The sequence below is a fragment of the Cervus elaphus genome, chromosome 23 (assembly GCF_910594005.1).
Source record: "Cervus elaphus chromosome 23, mCerEla1.1, whole genome shotgun sequence".
In the NCBI taxonomy this organism is placed as follows: Eukaryota; Metazoa; Chordata; class Mammalia; order Artiodactyla; family Cervidae; genus Cervus; species Cervus elaphus.
Window position 1 is genome coordinate 64374882 of NC_057837.1, and position 24798 is coordinate 64399679.

The 24798-nt window shown below is 51.3% G+C and overlaps 2 protein-coding genes and 1 non-coding gene across 6 annotated transcripts in view; 2 read left to right on the top strand and 1 right to left on the bottom strand.

Moving 5' to 3' along the window:
• The window catches only part of LOC122681111 (fer-1-like protein 4), a 41971-nt gene extending 25846 nt beyond the window's left edge, over positions 1-16125 (bottom strand). The window contains 22 exon segments of the mRNA XM_043882827.1: positions 1614-1730; positions 1804-1891; positions 7616-7716; positions 8101-8221; positions 8317-8482; positions 8668-8763; positions 8766-8775; positions 9156-9514; positions 10377-10563; positions 10650-10833; positions 10954-11113; positions 11389-11473; positions 11553-11615; positions 11899-12030; positions 12146-12206; positions 12743-12907; positions 13171-13212; positions 13381-13472; positions 15068-15167; positions 15264-15352; positions 15719-15774; positions 16047-16125. Coding sequence (XP_043738762.1) covers positions 1614-1730; positions 1804-1891; positions 7616-7716; positions 8101-8221; positions 8317-8482; positions 8668-8763; positions 8766-8775; positions 9156-9514; positions 10377-10563; positions 10650-10833; positions 10954-11113; positions 11389-11473; positions 11553-11615; positions 11899-12030; positions 12146-12206; positions 12743-12907; positions 13171-13212; positions 13381-13472; positions 15068-15167; positions 15264-15352; positions 15719-15774; positions 16047-16125 — 2553 coding nt within the window.
• On the top strand, positions 6615-6721 carry LOC122682255. Its single transcript, XR_006337276.1, has one exon. It is a non-coding gene; the product is annotated as a U6 spliceosomal RNA (small nuclear RNA).
• A 3868-nt stretch (positions 16126-19993) lies between the features above and the next one.
• Positions 19994-24798, top strand: SPAG4 (sperm associated antigen 4). Of its 4 annotated transcripts, none has more exons than XM_043882740.1 (12): positions 19998-20476; positions 21007-21090; positions 21418-21484; positions 21669-21730; positions 21973-22016; positions 22332-22357; positions 22485-22593; positions 22847-22922; positions 23066-23181; positions 23751-23918; positions 24427-24516; positions 24632-24798. In XM_043882740.1, exons 1-12 carry the CDS (start codon positions 20167-20169, stop codon positions 24779-24781), a joined length of 1302 nt encoding a protein of 433 aa, XP_043738675.1. In that variant the 5' UTR covers positions 19998-20166; the 3' UTR covers positions 24782-24798. The 4 variants fall into 4 exon arrangements, with proteins under 4 accessions (XP_043738676.1, XP_043738675.1, XP_043738677.1 ...); XM_043882742.1 differs by having other exon boundaries at positions 20002-20457; positions 20986-21090; XM_043882744.1 differs by having other exon boundaries at positions 20268-20457.

Here is a 24798-nt window from a genome sequence, read left to right on the forward strand (position 1 = left end):
ACTTATTTTTCTGGTCTATTTTTTTTTAATTATGTTAAAATACACAAAACATGGGGTTCCCTGGTGGCTCAGGTGATAAAGAATCTTCCTTCAATGCAGGAGAACCAGGTTCCATCTCTGGGTTGGGAAGATCCCCTGGAGGAGGGAATGGCAACCCACTCCAGTATTCTTGCCTGGAGAATTCTATGGACAGGGGAACCTGGTGAGCTACAGTCCATTGGGTTGCAAAGAGTCAGACACGACTGAGCAACTAAGACTTCCACACTTTCACTCACACATACTGTAAAATTTCCCATCTCAGCCACTGCTAAGTGTACAGTTAGGTAGGACATTCACATTGTCGTGAAACTATCACTGTTGCCCACCTCCAGAAGCTTCTTCAACTTTCTTCATTGGTAGGACTGACACTCTGTAGCCATTAAACACTAACTTCCCATTTTCCCCTCCCAGCCCTGACAATATCTATCCTACCATCTCTCTATGAATTTGACTGCACTAGGTACCTCATATCAGTGGAATCATATGTATTTGCCCCTTTGTGATTGGCTTTTTTCATTTATCATAAGGTCTTCAAGGTTCACCATGTTGGAGCATGTGTTAGCCTGATTTCCTTAGTTTTCCCTCCTCCCAACCTGATTTCTCTGCAGTGATCCCCACCTCTCCTTCCGCTACTCTGCTTTCCAGTTGTGTCTTTGCACATGCTCTTTATTCTTTCATACTTGCCAAACTCCAACATGCCCTTCAAGATCTGAGACCAAGGACTTCCCTGGTGGTCCAGTGGTTAAGCATCTGCCTGCTAATGCAGGAGATGCTGGTTCGATCCCTAGGTTGGGAAGATCCCACATGCCGAGGAGCAACTAAGCCCATGTGCCATAACTTCTGAGCCCACACTCTAGAGGCCATGCTCCACAACAAGAGAAGACACTGCAATAAGAAACCCATGCACTGCAACTAGAGAAAGCTGATATGCAGGAACGAAGATCCAGCCCAGCCATAAATAAATACATAAATATGATTTTTTGAAAAAAAATCTGAGACCAATATCCAACTACTCACTCTCTTTGACCCTGAGGACCTATTGGTTCCGGTGGTCAAAACTTTTTGGAATGACTGAGCTTCAGAGTGGAGCAGAAATGGCTTTGAAGTCTAACTCTGCCACTTAACCAGCCATGACACAGTGGATCCATCACTTTGCTTTTTTAAGCCTTAGTGTCTGCACTTGTCAAATGAGGTACATCTTCCCAAGGTTGTTGAATTACATGGGATAGTACATGCAGATACTTAGCAAAGAAAACTTTCTAAAAATGTGAATATCCTTTACCCTTCCCATGTGTTGTGTTCAGAGCTTCAGACCAGGGAAGTCATGCCAAGGAATGTACCCTGAAATCTTCTTCCAAAGAGATCCTGGCTGTTCCCTGCATCCCTGCTGGGTCCTAAAATATACATCACCCTTAGCTGCTCCAAATGGAACTGGGTCCTCTATTCAGAGCAATGGATCCTATGGCCAGGCATGGATCCACAGGACTAATGTTAGGTCAGTCCTACCCAAAGGCCCCTGGTAGGCTTAGGAGAAAAGGTATTCAGGGTCGGGGAATGGATGGGTAAGGCATTACCTCCTGGGCCAGGAAGCGCAATTTCACCAGGAGCTTCTTGGCCAGCGCCACTTTCTCTGGCACGTTTCTCTGACTCAGGCCCCGTAAGAGCCACAATCCTTGCTTTGCCAACAGGTTCTGAAAAGTCAGGAAGAGAACATGAGTGGCAGGTCTCTGCTGGGTTCCCCTGACCCCCTTCCCTAGACCGTACCAGGCTATACACCAGCAGTTTCCCTCGGCATTGATCCAGGGCGTTGGGCCGGGTCGTTGTCCTGCGCTCAGCACCGTGGCCAAACTGTCTGCATGAGCAGGGGCAGGCGTGGCAGCCGGGAACACTGTCCGTTAGGGGTCACCTTCCTCAGAGCAGGTCTCCCACACCAGCCTCCCTCACAGCTCGTCTCAGTCTTGTTCGCAAACAGGCAGCCTTGGGGCTTCCCTGGTGGTTCAGTGGTTAAGAATCTGCCTTGTAATGTAAGGGACGTGGGTTCCATCCCTGGTCCAGAAAGATCCCACGTGCCATGGAACAGTTAAGCCCACGCACCACAACTACTACTGAACCAGTGCTCTAGAGCCCACGAGCTACAACTACTGAAGCCCCCAGAACCTGGGCTCTGCAGCAAGAGAAGCCACAACAATGAGAAGCCTGCACACCGCAACTAGAGAGAAAAGTGCAGAGCACTGAAGATCCACCACAGCCAGAAAATAAAATAATCTTTAAAAAAGAAAAATAACAGCCCTGGGGCAACCCAGAGGGATGGGGGGGAGGGAGGTGGGGGGTGTTCAGGATGGAGGGACACGTGTGCACCCGTGGCTGATTCATGTCGATGTATGGCAAAAACCACCACAATGTTGTAAACTAATTATCCTCCAATTAAAATAAATTAATTTTTTAAAAATGAAAAACTAACAGGCATCCTTCCTCAGTTAAGGATGGCTTCTGTATTTGGACCATTTCCCAACTCATCAAGGCCAGCATCACTTTGGAGTCCTAGAATGTACTATAAATTAACTATTTACTGCCCTGGCTACTCAGTGTAGCCGAGGCCCAACAGCATTGGTGTGACTTAGTTAGAAACACAGAATCTCAGCCCCATCCTGACCTTCTCTGTCAGAAATCTGCATGTTTATACTCGGAGGATTCAAGTGCATATTAAAGGTTCACATGGGCTGTACTTGACAGTTCCAACATGGACTAAAGATAGTTCCAACAATGCATGCCCAAACCAGGTGCATGAGTTCCAATGACTGCCCCACCCTATCCGTCTAAAAGCAAACCCTGAAAAAAAAAAATAAATAAATAAAAGCAAACCCTGCTTCACTTCAAACCTTCCAAGTCTCCGTCGCTGCTCTTTCTCTCACTCACATTCCACATCAACCCATCAGCATATCATTTATTGTTGTTGTTGTCCAGTCACTGTTGTGTCTGGCTCTGCAACCCAATGGACATGTCATATAACTTAGCATATCACTTAGGCTCTACTTTCAAAATACATTCAGAATCTGACCACTTTCCTCCTTTTCCAGGCCCACCCTGGTCCAAGCCACCATCACTTCTCACCAAGATTACTGCAATAGCCACCTAGCGGTTCTCACTTCTTCCACTCTTACCCTCTGGCCTACAGAATATTCTCAATACAGCATCCCAAATGAGCTTTTTAATGTTTTTCAGACCATTTCACTCCTCCCCAGAAGTTTCTCATCTCAGAGTTAAAAACAAAATACTTAAAATGGTCTTAATGGGGAGATTTCCCTGGTGGTCCAGTGACTAAGACTTGGCATTCCCGATGCAGATGGCCCCAGGTTCAATCCCTGGTCAGAGAACTCGATCCCGCCTGCTGCAGCTAAGAGTTCCCATGCCACAACTAAAGACCCCATAAGCCAAAATGAAGATAGAAAATCCTGCAGGCCTACTAAGACCTGGTGAAGCAAAATAAATAAATAAAAATATTTTTAATGGCATAAAAGGCCCTACATGCTCTATTTCTCTTTAGTTCCCTGTCTTCACCAAATATTGCTCTCCCCTCAAGCTCAACCCTATAGTCACACTGGCCTTTTTGCTCCTCCTTGAATACCCCAAGCCTATTACCGTCCTCAAGGCCTCTTATTAGCTGCTCCCTATGCTGGAATGTTTGGCCCTAGACCTTCCCATAGCTCATTCTCCCCTTCTTTGTTAAGGCTTTTGCTCAAATACCTCTTCACAGACCTTCCCTGGTCATCCCATCTCAACAACCCCTCCCACTTTCTCCATCTTCATCTCTGCTTTTTCTATCTCTCTAAATAGAATATAAGCCATGGCAGGGACTTCATTTTGATTACCACTGTATCCTCAGGGCCTGGCACCTAATAGATGCTCAAGAAATACTTGTTGGGTTAAGTAAAATGATTTTAATCCATGGAATTTGGGTCCCTTTTTGACTCCCCCTCAATGATTTCTTAACTTTTTATTGTGGAAATTTAAGTATATATACATATTATATATATATAAAATAAGTGACTCCAAGGATTTTTCACCTAATTGTGCTCCCAGAGCTTATCTTTTTAACTTATAATGCTCTTTACTCCAAGATTTCTACTGGCAGACACAATCTGACTGACAAGGGTCAAAACTGCACTTGCTTCTTGAGAAACCTATATGCAGGTCAGGAAGCAACACTTAGAACTGGACATGGAACAACAGACTGGTTCCAATAGGAAAAGGAGTACATCAAGGCTGTATAGTGTCACCCTGCTTATTTAACTTATATGCAGAGTACATTATGAGAAACGCTGGGCTGGAGGAAGCACAAGCTGGAATCAAGATTGCTGGGAGAAATATCAAAAACCTCAGATATGCAGATGACACCACCCTTATGGCAGAAAGTGAAGAAGAACTAAAGAGCCTCTTGATGAAACTGAAACAGGAGAGTGAAAAAGTTGGCTTAAAGCTCAACATTCAGAAAACTAAGGTCATGGCATCTGGTCCCATCACTTCATGACAAATAGATGGGGAAACAGTGGAAACAGTAGCTGACTTTATTTTGGGGGGCTCCAAAATCACTGCACATGGTGATTGCAGCCATGAAATTAAAAGACGCTTACTCTTTGGAAGGAAAGTTATGACCAACCTAGATAGCATATTAAAAAGCAGAAACATTATTTTGTCAACAAAGGTCCATCTAGGCAAGGCTATGGTTTTTCCAGTAGTCATGTATGGATGTGAGAGTTGGACTATAAAGAAAGCTGAGCACCGAAGAATTGATGCTTTTGAACTGTGGTGTTGGAGAAGACTCTTGAGAGTCTCTTGGACTGCAAGGAGATCCAACCAGTCCATCCTAAAGGAAATCAGTCCTGAATATTCATTGGAAGGACTGATGCTGAAGCTGAAACTCCAATACTTTGGCCACCTGATGCGAAGAGCTGACTCATTTGAAAAGACCCTGATGTTGGGAAAGATTGAAGGCAGGAGGAGAAGGGGATGACAGAAGATGAGATGGTTGGATGGCATCACCGACTCAATGGACATGGGTTTGGGTGGACTCCGGGAGTTGGTGATGGACAGGGAGGCCTGGTGTGTTGCAGTACATGGGGTCGCAGAGAGTTGGACACGACTGAGTGACTAAACTGAACCAAACTGTATAATTTTTAAAACTTCACTTATTAACATTGCTATTGATTAAAAATTGACAAGAGAAAAATATCTTCTTGACAAGATTTAGATCCACAAAACTGGATTCAGGAAAATTAGATCTGGTAGAAATAACAGTGGCATACACACACACACACACACAAAACCACACTGGATAAAGCTATAAAAAGTGAAATATTACATGAGTAAATCTTTCATTGAAATTTCCCTGCCAAAGAATAATTTTAGTAATAAAATAACTAGGACTTTTCTTGTGGCTCAGATGGTAAAGAACCCTCCTGCAATGCCGGAGGAAACGGTAACCCACTCCAGTATTTTGGCCTGGAGAATTCCATGGACAGAGGAACCTGGCATGCTACAGTTCCATGGTGCCACAAAGAATCACACACGACTAAGAAATTAAAACTTTCAAAGAAAAAATCAGTGAAGTGAAAATGGAAATAGTTTCATTGCATCATATAAAAAATCAAGCAAGGAATTAAATTGGATTAAATATGGTTGCTCTTTTGGAGACACAGAGAACATAGACAGAGAAGAGAGCCTTACAGTGAAACCCAGGGACACAGTACACGAAATTTGTAACATTCAGAGGTCAAGAAGATAGGGAACCAGCAAAAGAGAAGAGAAAGAATGGCCAGGGAAGCCCAAGGAAAACCAGGGACATTGAAGTCAACAAGAGAGTCTTTCAAGAAGGAGGGTGGGGTCAACTGTGTTTACCTCAGTGTTTCACTGAACTGAAAGGTTGACTGAGATAAAGAAAGAAAAGTAACCACCAACAAACAAGTCTTTAGCCGAGTTCTCCTCTTCTTCCCTCCCTCTAAATGCTGGAGCTTGCCAGGTCCCTGGAATGCAGGGACAATGCAGGGGACCAGAGTTTGATCCCTGGTCAGGGAACTAGATCCCACATGCCACAGCTAAAGAATTCACATTCCTCAACTAAACATCCCACATGCAACTAAGATCCAGAGCAGCCAAATAAATAAATTAAATTAATATTTTAAAAACAGAAGTCAGAGTTAACAAGTCCAAAAATGAACTTTTGACATTCTCTCCCCTCCCACCAGAACTTCTCCTCCTCTCATTTTCCACAGCTCAGTAAATAGCACCATCTACATAGTTATTCAAGTCAAAATCGTAGGAGTCATTCATAACTTTTCTCTGCACATTTTCCAAGTCCCCTAAGACAATTCATTAGTGAGTCTTGAGATGTCACTTTCACAAACCCATACTGCCCTTGAATCCAGTCCTATCACTCTATTCATCCTAGATTCAATTCAACCATCACCTCAGTTATTACAAGGCCCTCTGCTTTCTCTCATATCATCCCTCCCCCACTGATTCTTTTTAAGGATAAGTTAGAGCATATCATCCCTTTTCTTTTCAAAATCATCAGTGGCGTGCTCGCTTTGGCAGCACATATACTAAAATTGGAATGATACAGAGAAGATTAGCATGCCCCCTGTGCAAGGATGACACGCAAATTCGTGAAGCGTTCCATATTTTTAGGAAACCAGATCTGAAAGAGACATGTGCACCCCAATGTTCATCGCAGCACTGCTTATAATAGCCAGGACATGGAAGCAACCTAGATGCCCATCAGCAGACAAATGGATAAGGAAGCTGTGGTACATATACACCATGGAATATTACTCAGCCATTAAAAAGAATTCATTTGAATCAGTTCTAATGAGATGGATGAAACTGGAGCCCATTATACAGAGTGAAGTGAGCCAGAAAGATAAAGACCAATACAGTATACTAACACATACATATGGAATTTAGAAAGATGGTAATGATAACCCTATACGCAAAACAGAAAAAGAGACACAGATGTACAGAACAGACTTTTGGACTCTGTGGGAGAAGGCGAGGGTGGGATGTTTTGAGAGAACAGCATCGAAACATGCATATTATCAAGGGTGAAACAGATCACCAGCCCAGGTTGGATGCATGAGATAAGTGCTTGGGGCTGGTGCACTGGGAAGATCCAGAGGGATGTGGGGGGGAGGGTGGGGGGAGGGGGGATCCGGATGGGGAATACATGTAAATCCATGACTGATTCATGTCAATGTATGACAAAAACCATTACAGTATTGTAAAGCAATTAGCCTCCAACTAATAAAAATAAATGGAAAAAAAATTTAAAAAAATCATCAGTGGCTCCTCATCTGAGGAACTGGAAGGTGTGTGGAGATTAGAGGAGAAGGGGAAAGAGTTTATTGAAGGGGAGTGGCCTAACATCCAATAATTTCCATCAAGTTCCCTCCACAATCATCTCCTCCCTCTCCTGTAAAGTGCTGATCAGACTGCAGCATCCAGGGCCCTTGGGTCCAGACAGCTATCATGGGTTTCCCTTACCTCAGAGTCTGCAGCAAGGAAGGGGAGGCTCTCCGCTCGCCTGCTGCCCGCCACCAGCTCTTTCAGTGCCTGCTTCAGCCGTGTGAAGGCCCCAGGTCCTGGCCGGCGCTGCAGTGTCTCAACCTCCTGCAACCCCTGGTCCTGTGCCAAAGGGAAAGGGTCAGACTCCACCTCCTTTAGACCACGCCCTCACTCCAAGGCCCCGCCCACTCACGACTGCTCCTCTTGGCCCCACCCTTCTTTGACGCCAACTAATTCTGGGTTCAGTTTCTCAAGCCCTCGGCTGGCTCCACGGCTGTGAGTCCAGGCCCCCAGGAGCTCTACTCTTGTTCTTCCTGGGTCCAACAGTTCTGAATTCCAGCCCTCCCACAATTTCTGGCCTTCTCAGCTCTCCCGGAAGCTTGCACCTGATGAGATGTTGGGTAACCCTGGTGCTTTACCCATTAGCCCCCGCTTCATAAGTCAGGGTGTCCCGAATGCCCCTCTATCCCGGCCTTGCCCTGTGAGCACCCGCCTTGCTCTCACCAGCCTCTCGGCCACTCTCCGCACACAGTTACTGCTCTGCAGACGCCACAAGTGATTCTCCCAGCGGCTCCACACACTGACACAGGGCTTGCAGTGATGTAGGGGCAAGCAGAAGTAAGGCCTGGGCAGAATGCAGAGGAGCAGAGTCTGCGAGGGGCAGTCCTAGGCCGCTGGGAATCCCCCAACGCCTTCCTTCCAGCCACCAGGAGCACTCACCCACTGCCATCCATGAGCTCAGGCCGCTGAGCTGGGGTACCCAGCTCCTCCTCCTCCACTGGCCCCACTCCCATGTCTGACTCCAGCAGGAGCTGTTCCTCCCCTTCTGTGTCCTCTGCTTCCTCCCCTGCCCTGGACCCTTGGCTCAACTTCTCCTTTCTGTAACCTGCGTCACCCGCCAGGAGCCACAAGTGTCAGTGGGTACCAGCCTGAGGGTTCCCTCCCCCAACCTCTGCCTCAATAGTTAAGTCAGAGCCCACCCCTTACTGAAGGTCAACTGTGGCCTAAGTCTGGAACGAGAGTGACCACCCTCAAACCCACTGCCCTTAGGGCTTTGGTTAGGTCTCACACCGATGGAGATCTCAAAGCTGATGGGCTGGGCAGCCACGGCCGGGTCGATCATGGTGGCCTCGAAGAGCACAGCGAAGAGCAGGAAATCTTCACAGGAGCCAGGGCATTCTGGGAAAGGCGGGTCAGGATGGAGTCAGCCCCCACCCTCCCAGTTTGCAGCCTGGACTAGGCTTGGTCACAGTGCCCACAGAAGGACATGCAACGAAGGCCTAGAAGATTTGCTGCTGGTGTCCTGCCTCCCTCCGCCCCTTGTTGTCCCAGTTCATTGGACCTGGGACTTAGTTCTCTCTGGTTCGTCTCTGAGTTGTCACCCTCCTCTTTCCATGTGTGTAATATACATAGGAGCACATGTGTACACACACTGCAGTCTTCACCCAGGTCACCAAGTTGAGACACCCCCCTGCCCTGGTGTTTAAAGCCTGGGAGCCGGGTACACACTCCAGAGCTGAGAGTGTGTACCCCGACCCCTCACTAAACTTCAGCCCCACCTCTGGCAGCAGCAGCAATTCCTCCACTTCCACCTCCATGGCACCAGGAATCTCAGGCGCATCAACACTGGAGCTGGCATCCCAATGCTGCTGTATCCCTGTAGGAATCTGGCCACGCCTGGCTTTCTTCTTCTTTCCTGTGAGCCGAGACAACCTGGACCCCTGTGGGGCCTGGGAAGGCTCGGGTTCAGTTCTCCCTTCCAACACTTTCATGGACATGGCCACCAGCAGTTGGCCTCGGAAACAAATGCCTTAGCCAACACCTTCACTGAGATTCTGAAAACCATCCCGAAGACCCGTACTGGGGGGTGAGCCATAGAGAGGTACCCAGGCTGGGCCGAAGGTGGGGTTAAACCCCGCTGTGGGGAGGTGAAGGGGCAAAAACAGTGTTTTGGAGGGAAGCGTGGAGCAGGTGGGTACTAGCTCAGTCTATACTGAGGAAGAGGGGTGTCAGATTGGACCTCTGGAAGGAAAGCCTTCGAACAGCTAGGGACCGAGAGCTAAGGACCAAGACCTGGGAGAACTATTTTTTAAAAACAACTATTATTTAGTTGTTTGCTTTTGGCTGAACTGGATCTTTGTTGCTGCCTACAGCCTTTCTCTAATTGCGGTGCTCGGGCTTCTCATTAGTGTGGCTTCTCTTGTTGGGAGCACAGTATCTAGGGCGTGGGCTTCAGTAGTTGTGGTGCACCGGCTTAGTTGGCCCACGGTATGTGGAATCTTCCCAGACCAGGGATTGAACCCGTGTCCCCTGCATTGGCAGGAGGATTCCCAACCACTGGACCACCGGGGAAGTGCCCTGAGAGCAGTTCGACAGGAAAGCCGCCCTGGGGGCGGAGCCAGAGACCGGGAGGTGGAGTCAGAATTGGGGTGGAGCTACAGGTGACCTGGTAAGGGTCGGGAGTCAACCGTTAATGTGGTCAGGGCTTGTTTTCCTGCAGGTAAATCTGTGAGAAGAACTGGGCTGCAGTGATTACTGGATATTCAGCTGTAATTAAGATTCTTGTCAACAGAACCAAACCAAGGGTAGGGTCTGTAGTCTGCGGGCGACAAGTGGGACTGTGAAGGGAGGGGTCGGCTTGGAGCGAAGTAGTTACTTGGCATAGACCCGACTTTCTAAACTGAGCTGGGTCAGGAGGATGGGGTTTGCCGTCGGGGGCGGGGCCCTGGGCAGACAGGGCCCGGAAGGAAGCGCAGCAAGCGTTGGCAGGATGCACTTACCCGCGCGGCCGGAATGCGAGATCTGTGTCAGGTCCAGCACATGCGTGGCGAGGGCCGCATCTACGAGGGGCGCATCGTCCCTTAGCTGCAGACGAAGGCCGCGCGTTAGCGGCGGAAAGAGCTCCAAGAAGCTCAGCTGCTCGTTCCACTCGAGCGCCATGGTCTCACTGCGCACCGACGTCTCGCCCTTGAGCGCCGGGCGAAGACAGGTGGAGAGCGGTCAGTGCGGATCCGGGCCTGGGCCTCCGCCGAGTGGGGATGGGAGGGACTTACCTGCTGCCCCAGGAAAGACACCCGCACGTAGGGGTCCACGGGAACGCGCTGGTCCAGCAGGGCGTGGGCCAGGCTGCCCAGCAGCCCGGGGCGCAGCGCCGGAAGCCCCTCCGCGCGGTACACACGCACTCTCAGCCGCGCCCACGGCCTCTCCGCTGGCACCCGACGCGGCAGCAACAGGTTCCTAGGGGAGACGGGCGCTGAGGGGCCCAGAAGCCCGAGGCTCGGCCCCTCTCCTTCTCCGCATCCCGGAAGCCTCGCCCGGTCCTACTCTTTCCCATCCCCGCCCCCGACCCCGGCTCACTTCTCGACGTTCTAACTGTGGCCTGGGTCCGGTGGTGGCAGTGGAGGGGGCAGATCCCCGCGCGCCCTCACGGACAAAGTGACCTTGACGAAGCCTTTGGTCCCGGCACGGGTGTCCCGGGGGTCATGCAGTGGGGCCCATTTCTGATAGAAGTGGCCATCTGGGGACAGAGGAGTGGGCCCACGGGTCAGGCGGCCCGGCGGGATGTGCAGGGTGGTCGTGGAGGCTGGGATTAGAATGTTGGACAATGGCCGGGGTTCAAGTCCGGCTCAGTAGGGAGGAGCAGGAGTACGTGCCTGCCAGTCAGCCGTCGGAAGAGACTGCTACTTACAAATTAGTACACTGGGCTCGGTGCCCAGCGGGTCCGCTTCCCCTGTCCACGCAGAGGAGTCTCAATGACGGCAGGGAGGGTGGGGTGGGGTGGTGGTTCAGTACCTGGCTGGTCGAAGATCATGCCCAGGTCCATCCTGAAGGTGCCAATCCGAGTGGCCATAAAGGGAAGCGTCTGCGAATGGAAAGCCTGGGGAAAGGTGGCGTTAGTCTGGATCTTCAGCATCTGTCCTTCTCTGATGGCAACCTCTCACCCCTAACCCTCTCACCGTGATTTCCAGCAGCAAGTTCTGGAGGTGAAGCCGGGTCTCGTGAAATTCAAACAAGAAGTACTGGGTTGAAGTGGAGAAGCAAGAGAAGTGACAGCAGGTTATACGTGAAGGGTTCACACCCTCTGGCCCCTAGCCCTTGTAAAGAGAACGCCCTCTTTCCCCCCTTCCCCACTCCACCCCAATTCGGTGACCATACCCCTTTGCACCTTTTCCAGCACCAAGCGCTTGGCCCCAGGCCAGCCAATAGGCTCATTTCCCCCCCAGGCCACGCCCCCTCCACGCATAGTTCTTCTCCTGGGTCCCGCCCACTCTCTCAGGCTCCTCCTTCCCTGGTTGCGCCCACCTCGTTGTAGAAGGGGCAATTGGTGCCGCGCTGCGTGGCGGTCACTCGGCGTTGCTCTCCAACGCGCACGGCCACATAAGGGTTATTGTTGACTCCCACCAGCTTCTGGGCCTCCAGCACCGTGACCCCCACCTGAAGGGTAAGGAAGAAGGAGGAAAAGAGCCAACCTGCCATGGTTAGAGGGAAGAACGTGTGTGGAGAGCTGATGGTACTCCCCAAGGGTTTGGGCCTGGAGGGAGAGCGGTACCTGGAAGTCCTGGGCCCTGGACACCTGGAAAGGATCGCCGCAGGCCAGGCCCCGAGCTCGGCTGCAGAGAGGGGGTTACGGTCAGCTCTCACTTCACTTCCTCCCCCTCTGTACACACACTCTTGCTTGGTGCTGGTGCTGAGATTTCTCCCCCTAAATTTTTGGTTTTTAAGTCCTTCCAGTCTTGTCTGGCCTCCATCTCAACTCAACACTCAGAATTCGACTCATTTCTGAGCCCTAAAACCATTCGTTCATTCAACAAAGACTGATGGAGCACCTGCTATGCACCAACACTTTTCTAGGCACTGGAACGCTGCAGAGAACAAAAGAGATTAAATTTCTTGCCCTCATCAAGCTGGCATCACCTTCATGGGTTCCAGAAGCCATGTGTGAATCAGTGTAACTGCGTGTGTGAATGCGGCAGTGTCTACGCCAAAGAGTGAATGACCCTTGACCTCAGGATATCCACTCCCCACCCATACGCTTGGAACTCTGTATTTGTGAGGGTGGACAGGCATGGGCCTGCAGGTAAGAGCAGGTGAGGCTGACAGACACACCGGTAGGCTAGGGGAGTAGGTGTGCAAGGCTACAAGTTACCTTTTGAGCGGGCTGAACACAACGCCAGAAAGCTCCACATCAGGCTCATCGTCCAGCTTCAACTCCAGCTCCAGCTCGTTGTCCTCATTGTCCTGCTGACCTGCTCCTCGAGCTAGCCTGCGGCCCAGTGCCACTGCCTGCCGCTCCAGCTGGGCCTCCCCAGGCCTGACAGGAAAGGCCCTCCAGGAACATGTCTGGGACCTCTCACCCATCTCTGGGCACCCATCTCTGATGTCCCTGACTCTAGGACCCATCCCTGACTCTGAACCTGAGAGCCCTCTAATTCCAGAATTGACCCCTTATTCTAGGACTGATTTCTCACCCCGGAATTGGTCCAGTACTGATCCCAGACCCAGGAACTGACCTCACATCACTGGGTCCCAATCCCAAGGCTGACCCTGTAACCCAGGTCATCCCCACATACTTACTCTAGCTCCTGGAAGCCCACATTGGGGATGATCAGCTCTGAGCTGGGAGAAGGAGAAATGACAGGAGAGGGCCAGGTGTGACTACAAAGTTACAAACTGGGCAGCATGGATCCAAGAGTAATCACATCCAGCAGATCCACAGGGGAACTGGTTACCATTCTCCTTTACTGAGGCCTGCCTGGGCCTTGCTTAGATGGGTGGGAGGTTTACCTGTCCCGAATGGGTGCTCCAAAATTCTCTTGTGTCCAGACTCCAGCTGCACCCTCTGGAGGCTGATATTTCAGGTCAAGTTCCACCTGGACCTAAAACCAAATCCACAGTGGCCTCAGGCCACCCAAACTACCCTGAGGCTAGGAAAACCCCAAAGACAGTGCCTTTTACTCCACCTATAAACAGAGACCCTCCTGGCCCCATCTGTGGTGACTTTGGTTCCTCTCTGATCATTAATAGTAGTGGCTGAAAGCATGAAATTGTTAGTTACTCAGCTGTGTCTGACTCTTTGCGACCCCATGGACTCACGGAACTGTAGCTTGCCGCACTCCTCTGTCCATGGGATTTCCCAGGCAAGAGTACTAGAGTGGGTAGTCATTCCCTTCCCCTGGCGTCTTCCTGACCCAGGGACAGAACCCAGGTCTCCCACACTGCAGGCAAATTCTTTAGCATCTGAGTCATCAGGGAAGCCCCAATAATAGTGACTACTCATAAGCTATTAAGAACTTACCAAGTGCAAGTAACCTCTTGAAGGGGCCCAACACAACTCCAAAATTCTCTCATTGCTCTTGGAAATGCACTAATGTGGCCTTCACAGTTCTGCATGGTCTGGGCCCTGCCAAACTTTCCAGCTGCATCTCTTTGGGGCTCTGCTTTGCCCTGCACCCCAGTTATGCTATCTCAGGGTGCTGGGCTTTTGAATATGCTGGTTCTTCCACCTGGAACAGTCTCTCCTCCCACTTATTTAACTCCTATCATATCTTTCAATTCTAAGCTCAAACACTACTTCCTCAGGGAACCTTTTCTGAACCCTATATAGGTCACATCTCTCCATTATACATTCTCCCAGCCCTCTGCCAGCTATTTTGTAATGTCCTTCATAGGCATTTTTACATTTGTTTTTGTGAATATTCTTTTTTAACTGTTTTTTTTCTTTTTTACTGTGCCAGGTCTTCATTGCAGCTCACAGGATCTTTAGTTGCAGCATCCGAACTTTTCATTATGGCTTGTAGCATCTTGTTCCCTGACTAGGGATCAAACAGCTCCCTCCCTGCCTTGGGAGCATGGAATCTTAGCCATGGGACTATCAGAGAAGTCCCATGAATATTTGTTTAATGTTTGCCTCTCTCTGTAGATATGGAGTTCTAAGAGCGCAAGTCCTTATCTGGTTTTGCTCACCATTCAATCCTCATTGCTTAGAACTGCACTTGCTTGTAATCAGAGCGTAACAAATGATGGCAGGCTGAGTGAAAAGCTCGGCATTTTGTAGGACTCCACATAAGGTAAGTGAGGAAATGGGCTAGAGAAGCTGAATAACTTGGCCAAGGTCTCAGATGGGAAGTGGAGGACTTGAGGTTTGAACCCAAGTTCATTTCTATGAGGCTACGCTGACTCCCCATGAAACACCAGGAAAATCCACCCAGGCTCATTTTTGTCTCCGACAAGAACTGTACCTGGTACAGGGTCATGGGGCCAGAACTTCTTATCTTCTCCCCTTGCCACACCCCTGGCCCTCAGAGCTGGACCTGATTCTTGGCCCCAGGAGCTGTAATCCAAGACACCCTGACTCAGGGGCCGTGTTACCACTCCTGTCTGGCTCTGAGTTTTCCCCTCTGAGAAATGGAACCCACTTCTAGAGGGACCCTCAGGCTTGAGGGTGGCAGGCTGGGGGGCTGGCGGAACTCACTGGAGACACGCGCAGATTCTTTTCCACTAAGGCCTCCTGCAGCACCAAATGCCCGGCAGTCTGTAGCTGCTGCAGGGAGATCACAAGTATCCCCAGAGATCTGGGGGTGCAGCACGAAACAAAAGAATGACCCAAGAGAATGGCCCCAAGGCCCCCTCTACCCCATTTGCATCCTTGGTTCCCCAGGCCTACTCACCTGGGGCTGAACACACGGCTGCAATTGACCACCTGAACAGACAGACACTCCCCAGCCAGAGGAGCCCCATAGTGTGGCCAACAGAAGAGCTGGGAATAGGAAGAAGCTTGTGACACCCAATGCTAAGCTGACACTGACCCCCAATCCATAGCCTATTCCCCAACCTGAAGTAGGAGCCAACAAATTGAGAGCTAACTCCATGGCTGATCTCCTAGACCAGGAACCAGTCCTCCCCGATTAGGGCTGATCTGGGGCTAACTATCAGTCAAGAACTAATCTCCCTAGTCTTGATCCTGACTTGTCCCATACTGAGTCTAACCTCTTGAGCATTAGACAACCCCACCTCCTGAGACTGTACCACCTCCCCAAGTTCAGGAATAAGCCTCCCAGCTCCAGGATGGACTCAGATGGGGTACAGATCAGCTTCTCCCAATCCAGAACCCAACCCCACTCACCTCACCAATATCTGCCTCTCGACCATGGTGAATTCTCCTCGTTTTCTGGGTAAAACCTACTCAGAATTGAATCTAGTCATTTATCATCTCCTCCCCCTATGCACACACAAATCATCTCTCCATCCCCTCTTGGCCCAGAGTCCAAACCCCCTGGACTCACCCTTAAAGAGCCATAGAAGATATGGAGGGAGGGAGGCAGAGAGATGGAAACATCGGGCTCAAGGACAAAGGAGACAAACTGTAGAGATGCCCAGAGATGAAGTGGGGGACCTGGGGGGGCAGAGCTCCCCATTTCTAAAATTTCTCAGAGCATCCCTGCAGATCTCACCTCGAAAGCTGAGCCTCACTTGTCGGTCATGGGTGCCTGGCAGCCCTGTTAGTCGCCGCACACACACAGTCAGAGCCATTGTCCCAGGGCCACTGGCTCTGCCTCTGCCCAACTGCCCTCCTGCCCACCTGAATCGCCTCTGACTCACTGGACTCACCCAACTGGTTCAGCAATTCCTGCCCTTTAGTCAAACACAAAATCAGCAGGCCTGGGGGTCACAGGTAGGGAGGGAGTGAAAGGACAGAAAGATAGGGGTAAGTAAGGTCCCAGTGGTCAGTTTAGTCCTCCCTGCTTGCCCCAGCTTCAGCCTCTGTCCTGCATCCTTATTGGTGGGGGCAGATACGACCATGTGGGAATGGAGGCAAGGGGAGAGGGCTGGACCCAGTCCGGCCTCTGCTAGCCTGTGAGGACTCAGAGATATGGGGCCTCATGTTGTTCCCTGTTCACCTCTCAGTCAAGCAAATTAAAACAACATTAAAAAAAAAAAAAAGTGAATCCTCTAGCCCCCAGTATTAGAACGTAGGCACTCAACATATTTTTTGAATTAATGAGTGAATGTGCGTCCCTAGCTTGCATATAGCAGGTATTCAAAATGCTTCTTCTTTTTTTAAAGATTTATGTAGCTATTTATTTTTATTTTTTGGCTGTCATGGGTCTTTGCTGCTGCACGCAGCAAAATAGTTGTGGCACATGGGCTTAGTTGCTCGACAGCATGTGGGATCTTCCCCAACCAGAGATAGAGCACATGTCCACTGCATTGCAAGGCAGATTAACCATTGGACTGCCAGGGAAGTCCCAGAACATTTCTTAACCAAAATCTTCGGGTTTACTGGTGGAACCATAGATGGGAGTGTGCAAACCCTTGAAATTGCCTAAAATTTTGAGCATGTGTGCATTTTTCTGGACATAGTCCTCCCAGCTTAGATTATTAATCCTGAAACAGATGTGAAGTACTTTGAATGAATGAAGGGAATGACCGTGTCTCACAGTCTGAACCCATGAGTGACAGTAACTCTGTGTTGAGTGCATCTCAGGGCCATCGGTGACACTGCCTATATACAGAACACATGCTGTGTCACCCTTGGTGAAGGGGGAGAGGAGGTGCCATCACAGAGGTGATTCAGGCATTTCTTCCAAATCGCTTCATGGACTCCAACACCAAACAAAGCCTAGATCCCCATCAGAGCAGGAGAGGGTCAGGGCTGCACTGCTCAGGGGAGGGAGGCCAGAGGGGCTTCCTTGAGGAGCGACTGCTTAAATTGGGCTTTGAGGACAGGAGTTCAGCAGAGAAGGGCATCCAGGAAGTGGGGAGAAATGAAAGGCATGTTCCAGGACCTATGATTTGTTCAGTTTGGCCAGAGTACAAGGAATGTATCAATCAGGCGGCAGCAGCAGATAAGAGGAGGCAGTCAGAGGAGCTGGGTCTGGCCAGTTCCTTGAACCAGAAGTGGTCACCTCCTGTGCTTCAGCTGCTTCATCTCAGCACAGATTTCCCCTGCTGTCCTAAGGCAAAGTGGCAGAAGGCAAAAAAGCAATCGCCCTAGGATACATCTTGCTATTGGATGTACAAAATAAATCTGAATGAAGCACAGATGCTCACAGACAGTTCAAGGCTATGAAGGCTGTATACTGAGATGCTGAGTTTGTAGTTCTCGGGGAAAGAGCTTAGCGGTGCCAGTCTTGCAGCTCTGGGTGCAAGCTGCCTTTGTAATAGCTCGCTGAGAATGCTATTTTTGCTTTTTGCCTTTTTTGTGAAAGTGAAAATCTTCAGGTTTCTTTTCGTGAGCAAAAACCAGTACTAAAATAGGTCTTTTGTAAAAAGCAAGGGATAACTGTACTGAGGTTGGAGAGTCTCATTCTGCCTATTCCCCAGGTGTAACGTGCTCAAATGAGTTTTGGGGTCTATACAATACCAGACAAGAGGCATGGGTGAGTCTATTCCTAAGCAAGGCTACACTTCAAAACTCCTAGATGTTAAGAGAGGGCTTCATCTCCCCATTTGACAGATGGAGACACTGGGACCCAAAGGAGGGTGGAGAGGGGACCAGAATTATTAGGTGTCACTGCTCTGGCTTTCTCTTCCCTCCCTCCCCTGAACTCTGTGGCATCTAGTCAAGCAAGGTATTTTTGCTTTTTTTTTCTTTTAATTTATTTTATTTTATTTTTTGGCTGGATGGGGTCTTAGTTGCAGCACACCAGATCTTTCACTGCAGTTTGTGGGCTTCTCTCTAGTTGGGGTGAGAGGGCTCTATAGTTGCAGACTGTAGGTTTAGTTGCCCAATGTCATGTGGGATCTTAGTTCCCTGACCAGGTGTTGAACCCGTCTTCCCTGCATTGGAAGGTGGATTCTTAACCACTGGGCCACCACGGAAGTCCCTCAAGTGAGTTATTGATGCCTCTGGAAGCTAACACAGGTGCCTCCTCTTTGGGTTGGAACACACCCTGGTTGGTTCTCCCTGGGCCTCGACCCTTTAAGAACTCCTACATCCACGTCCTAACATTCCAACAAAAATAGGATGTGGTGGAAAGAGTACTAAGCTCCAGGGCAAGGTTTTGGAATTCCAACTGCTGTCATTCATTGTGTGGTTTCCGGAAAATACTTTCTCCTCTCTGGGCCTGGTTGCCCACTGTGTAATATGCGCAGGATGAACTCCACCGCTTTTCAAAGTGTGGTGGTTAATCAGGATCACACGTGGTTGTTAAAAATGCACATTCTTGCTCCCACTGTAGAAATGCTAACATAATATCTCAAGGTGTGGCTGGGACCTGAATTCCAGAAGCCACTTTGGTACTATTCTGCTACACAGCAGGAATTTGGGAATATCTGGTCTCTTGACTGTGACTAAGTGTGATTCCTTTCTGTTCTAGGTGACTCAGATGGTCTGCGTGTCCGTATGGATATTGTTGTTGTTGTTTAGTCACCCAGTCGTGTCCGACTCTGTGCAACCCCATGGACTGTAGCACGCCAGACCTCCATGTCCTTCACCATCTCCCAAAGTTTGCCAGATTCTTGTCCATTGCATCAGTGATGCCACCCAGCCATCTCATCTTCTGATGCCCTCTTCTCCTTCTGCCCTCAATTTTTCCCAGCATCAAGGACTTTTCCAATGAGACCGCTGTTTCAATCAGATGACCAAATTACTGGAGCTTCAGCTTCAGCATCAGTTTTTCCAACAAGTATTTAGGGTTGATTTCCCTTAAGATTGACTGGTTTGATCTCCTTGCTGTCCTTGGGACTTTCAGGAGTCTTCAGCACCACAGTTTAAAGGCATCAATTGTATAAAAGAACAAAAAGATATGGTGATTGAGGGGTACTGAATTCCCCACAGACCCCTGGTGAATATGGGTCCAGAAGAGATCACAGATCCCTGAGGTCACAGTTCTCTGACTTGATGACTAGGATGAGAGGAGGAGGAGCCTGAAGGGTTTTTAGAGCAAAAGAGACTAAAAAGACTGTATTGAGAAGTGCCACATGGGGGTGATCCCTTGCCCCTTCTTAACATCTATTCTTTTATAGATACATGAGCACCTACCACATGCTACATTCCATGGGGTCACAAAGAGTCAGACACGACTGAGCGACTGACCCATTGAACAACACTACATGCTAGATAGAAACTAACTATCGAGGTGCTGAAAGATACAGTAGTGAACACAACAAAAATCTCTGCCTTCATAAAGCTTACTGCTCTACTGGGAGTGACACGTAATGAAGAATGAAATAAAACACCTAAGTGCTAAGGGGAAAAACAAAGCAGGAAGGGGGACAGAAATTCTTTCATGTTAAGCAGTAGTTTTAGACAGGGTGTTTTGGGAAATGCTGTCATGTCATCGCTTGCTTTAACTTGGGAAAGAATAAGGGAGACTGCCAAGGCTCCCAGGGACGTCACGACTGGCTCTGTGACGCCGGCCAGGGCATTCCACGGAGACGGTAGTCTCCTCTATGAAGTCAGCAGCCAGGCCCAGTTACAGAGGAGAGGGTTTGCGGCAGGCCACGGGGCCCGCCGGCTGCACGCAGGGTCGAGGGGTCCGGGCGGCGCGCACCAGCTGAAGGAGGGCCGAGGGCCTTGGAGGCCGCGACGGTGCCTTTGGCGTCGGAAGGCCACAGCCCCGGGTCAGGATGCGGCGAAGCCCCCGCCCGGGTTCTGCCGCGTCCCAGCACAAGCACACGCCCAACTTCTACAGCGACAACAGCAACAGCTCTGTGAGCGTCACCTCGGGGGACAGCTGCGGGCACCGGTCAGCTGGGCCGGGGCCCGGGGAGCCCGAGGGCAGACGAGCCCGGGGCTCGAGCTGCGGTGAGCCCGCCTTGAGCGCTGGAGTGCCCGGAGGAACCACATGGGCTGGAAGCTCTCGGCAGAAGCCGGCGCCTCGGAGCCACAAAGGGCAGACCGCCTGTGGCGCGGCAACCGTGAGGGGCGGGGCCTCGGGTGCGGGCGGGGTCGAACCCGGGTGAGCGGAGGGAAGGGGTGGGGCCTAAGGGGTGGGGTTTGGCGCGGAAGCGGGATAAAACTATCTGGGCACCTCCTAGGGGGCGGGGCCTGAAGGGAAAAAAAAGGAGTAGGCAATGAATAAGACGGTCTCGGTGAGGTGGACGGTCCTGGGAAGGGGCGGGGAAAAGCTTGTGATTGGGCACCGCCGAGGAGGCGTGGCCTCGGTTGTTAGCACCAGTGGCTACCTGGCAAATAGGCCCGCATCAAGACCTAAGGCTGGGGGCGGCACCACCGTTTGGCGGGGGGTGGGACAACGACTAGACCGAGCCTCCCGGGGTGGGGGGCGAGGCCTCAGAGTGCTGCAGGAGCTCAGGGTTGTGGATTCTGTGCGACCAAAACCTGTAAGGCTGCCCTGCTTCTGGGCTAAGGGAACCTGCAGCCAGGTCCTGGGGAAACAGTGGGCCTGCGGTGCACAAGGCCCCAATGGAGCCCTTGGGCTCCCGCAGAACCGCCTGGCTCTCCCGCAGTCTCTGAGGAGCAGCTCGACCTTCTCCCGACTCTGGATCTGAGGCAGGAGATGCCTCCCCCGCACGTGTCCAAGAACTTCCTGAGTACGGGCCAAGCCAGCCCAGATCCCCTCTGACTCCTCTGACTCCCCACTCCGAACTCCATTTCTCACCTCTGAGGCCCTGTTTTCAGTTCTGAGCCCCCGGTCCATGTCTGATTGTCCAGCCCCTTCCCTGAGCCTGACCCACCTTCTCTAAGAATGAGAATCCATTCTCCTTGTCCCCATCTAAGTCTCCTAGCCCATCCCTCTCTTCCTGAGGCCCCTTCCTAGGTTTTTCTGAACCTCCAACACCACTCTGTGAGCCCCTCCCCCCCATCTCTTTCCCTCCCTAAGCCTAGTCCCTTCTCTGAGCCCCCTTTCTTCTCCTCAGGCCTACTCTTCCAGGTGTTGAGCGTGTTGTTATCCCTGGTAGGAGACGTGCTGGTCAGTGTGTACAGGTCAGAGGGAGGGAAGGGGGAGCCCCAGGGGCTGCTCTTTGGAGGGGGTGGGGAGCAGGGCCAGACCCGGCTGAGGCTTGAGCCGATTCATACCTGTGTTCACAGGAGCTGGGTCTAGGACCCTGGGGTGGGGTCTGGGGATTCTCTGGGGTCTCCGAGCCTCAGCCTCCCTTTGGTTCCTCAGGGAGGTCTGTTCCACCCGCTTCCTGCTCACGGCTGTGTCACTGCTGAGCCTCTTTCTGGCAGGTGAGAGGGTGATCAGTTCCCGGGGCCCCAGCCCTGGATGCTTTGAAGCCAAACCTGCTACACTTTCTCTTATATCCTTCAGCCCACTCAGTCCCTTCAGAGGCTCACAGTTCCTCACAGTCCCCTTCAGAGCCTTCCCTCCTCAAACTGAGCTCCTTCAAGCCTCTTTCCCCCCACTGTCACCTTTTCACCTGAGAAACCTCCTCCCTTCCCTTCCCCTGAGACCATCCTTCTTTCTCCAGCACTCTGGTGGGGGCTCCTGCACCTCGCCCCTCCTTTGGAAAATGTGAGTCGGGGAGACTGTCCTGGGGTTGGGTGGTTGGCAGGCTATAAACCTGGAGGTTGTGGGGAGTGCTCCGGGCCACTGGGGAGGGAGGCAGTGCCGGAGGCTATCACCCTAAGGAAAGGCTGGCTATAAACAGGAGATTTCTGGGGGATTGTGCCCAGAGGTGCTTGAGGGTCTGTCTTGGAGAGATGCTGGAAGGTCAGGAAAAGGGGGTAGGCAGTCCTCAGAGAGAAGGCCCTTTGTATCTGGCCACTCCCACACTGAGGTGGGAGCTAAGCAGCGCTGTTTTTTGTCCCTCCCTCCTCCCTCCAATAGGAACCTAAGGAGATGCTGACTCTAAGGTGAAAGAGGGCACAGGGGTGGGGAGCTGGGGGCCTCAGAGGTGCTTCTGTTGGGGTGGGGAGATCCTACGGGAAGTGGCCAGGGGGACAGGGAGCCAACTGCAGCGTGCCAACCTTCTGCCTGCAGCGAATACCACGAGCGCGTGCGCTCCCAGGGGCAGCAGCTGCAGCAGCTCCAGGCTGAACTGGTTAAACTCCACACAGAGATGTCCAGCGTTCGCGCCGCCAACAGCGAGGTGAGTCCAGCAGACGCAGCATGCTCTCAGAACCCGGTCCAGGAGCTCGGCCGCTGGGAGCCTGGCCCCGTGGCCCCGCCCATTGTGCAGTCCCCGCCCACCTTGGAGCCAAGCTCCCTCAGCCCCAGTCTTAAGGCCCTCCAGAGTCTTAAGGGCCCGGACCTGAGCTCCCCCGCCCACCCCGAGAACTCCGCCCCAGTATAAAATCTGCCCGCAAGCCCCGCCCCCCATGCTCCGCCCTCTCTCTTTTCAGAGAGTGGCCCAACTCGTATTCCAGAGGCTGAGTGAGGACTTTGTGCGGAAACCCGACTATGCGCTGAGTTCTGTCGGTAAGACCCAGAGAGAGACTGAGACTCAGAGACGCAGACAGAACTATGTACAAGATCGGCCCAGACAGACTGACCTCAGACGGACAGTGCCCTCGCTGTGGGTCTGGCCTGGGAGCCCGACTAGTTGCTTCTCCCTGCTCCAGGAGCCTCCATCGACCTAGAGAAGACATCCCAGGACTATGAGGATGCGAACACTGCCTACTTCTGGAATCGCTTCAGCTTCTGGAACTACGCGCGACCGCCCACGGTTATCCTGGAGGTGGGCCTGGAACCTAGATCCCAGAAGGGAACCAGGGGCGGATTCTGGAGAAAGGATCCCACAGCTTCCTGGGGTTGGACCTGACTTAGCTGAGGGCGTGGCACCAGGGGAACCCTGCTGGGCATAATTTGGCCGCCTAGAGGCGGGCCTGGCTTGCCTGGAGTGAGGCTCTGGGTGAGGTGGAGGACAACATAATACTGGAGAGACCTGGCAGTGCTTCCCTGGTGGCTCAGGCGGTGAGGAATCTGCCTGGAATGCTGGGTTCAATCCCTGGCTCAGGAAGATCCCGTGGAGAAAGGAATGGCTATACACTCTTTTTCTTGCCCGGAGAATTTCGTGGATAGAGGAGCCTGGTGGGCTACTCCATGGGGTCACAAAGAGTCAGACACGACTAAGCAACTAACACTTTCTGGCACTGTTAGGGACTGGAGTCCTGGGTGGAGTTCTGGGTGGGCCCTTGATAGGGTCAAGCTGATGGAGGGGCCTACCAGAACCAATGCCCAGGAGGCTTGGGAAGGGCCACAGTTGCTCAGTCCTGTGGTTCTGAAGATCTATCCACCCCCCTGCAGCCAGATGTGTTCCCTGGAAACTGCTGGGCTTTTGAGGGTGACCAGGGCCAGGTGGTGATCCGGTTGCCGGGTCGTGTACAGCTGAGCGACATCACTCTGCAGCATCCACCACCCACTGTGGCACACACCCGGGGGGCTAACAGCGCCCCCCGTGACTTTGCAGTCTATGTAAGTGGGGCTGAGACCAAGGAGGTGGGGGATATTCCTACAGAACACAGGCAGACATGAAAACTGGGGCTACTGAGTCTTTGCTTGCTCATCCATAAAATGGAGATACTACCACTTACCTCTCAGGGTTGCCATAGGCCTTAAATAACTACCATATTCAAATATTGGTTATGGTTTATTGAGTCCTTAATCTGTTTTGAGTACTTTACATGGATTGTATATCCTTGCATCCACACAACAACCTATGAAGTGCTATTATCTCCCCCCTTAAGAGACAAGAAAAAGTAATGCTCAGATAGGGGAGGTAACTTGCCCAAGGTCACACAGCTAACAAGTGGTCAGGCTTAAATTTGCAACTTGATTTCTTTGAGCCCAGATTCCACACTCTATCATCCTAACACCAAATAATAAATGAGAGTGTGTATACAACTATGGAACACAAAGTAGGTTCTCAACACCTCCACCTCCACCTGTGTCTCTGTTCCTCCACTCCTTCTTCACTTACCAGGGCCTCCAAGTTGATGACGAGACAGAGATCTTCTTGGGGAAATTTACCTTCAACGTGGAGAAATCTGAGATTCAGACTTTCCACCTACAGGTATGTTGGTCTCTGGGAGGTGAGGGGTCTAAGAGAATGGGACAGTGAGGGAAGGTTGGGGAGGAAGGCAGCCCTTGGGAGAGCAGACATTGGCATCATCCATTTGTCTCTCCAGAATGACCCCCCAGCTGCCTTTCCCAAGGTGAAGATCCAGATTCTAAGCAACTGGGGCCACCCCCGTTTCACGTGCTTGTATCGAGTCCGAGCCCATGGTATTCGAACCTCAGAGGGGGCAGGGGACAGTGCCACAGGGGACGCCCATTAAACATGCTGATTGTTGGA

Bases quoted from the DNA above. Each gene is read 5' to 3' on its own strand.
- SPAG4 (XM_043882740.1), top strand. From the start codon at position 20,167: ATGCGGCGAAGCCCCCGCCCGGGTTCTGCCGCGTCCCAGCACAAGCAC. The intron at 20,477-21,006 runs GTGCGGGCGGGG...GCTCTCCCGCAG, and splicing joins CGTGAGGGGCGGGGCCTCGG to TCTCTGAGGAGCAGCTCGAC. The intron at 22,358-22,484 runs GTGAAAGAGGGC...TTCTGCCTGCAG, and splicing joins AAGGAGATGCTGACTCTAAG to CGAATACCACGAGCGCGTGC.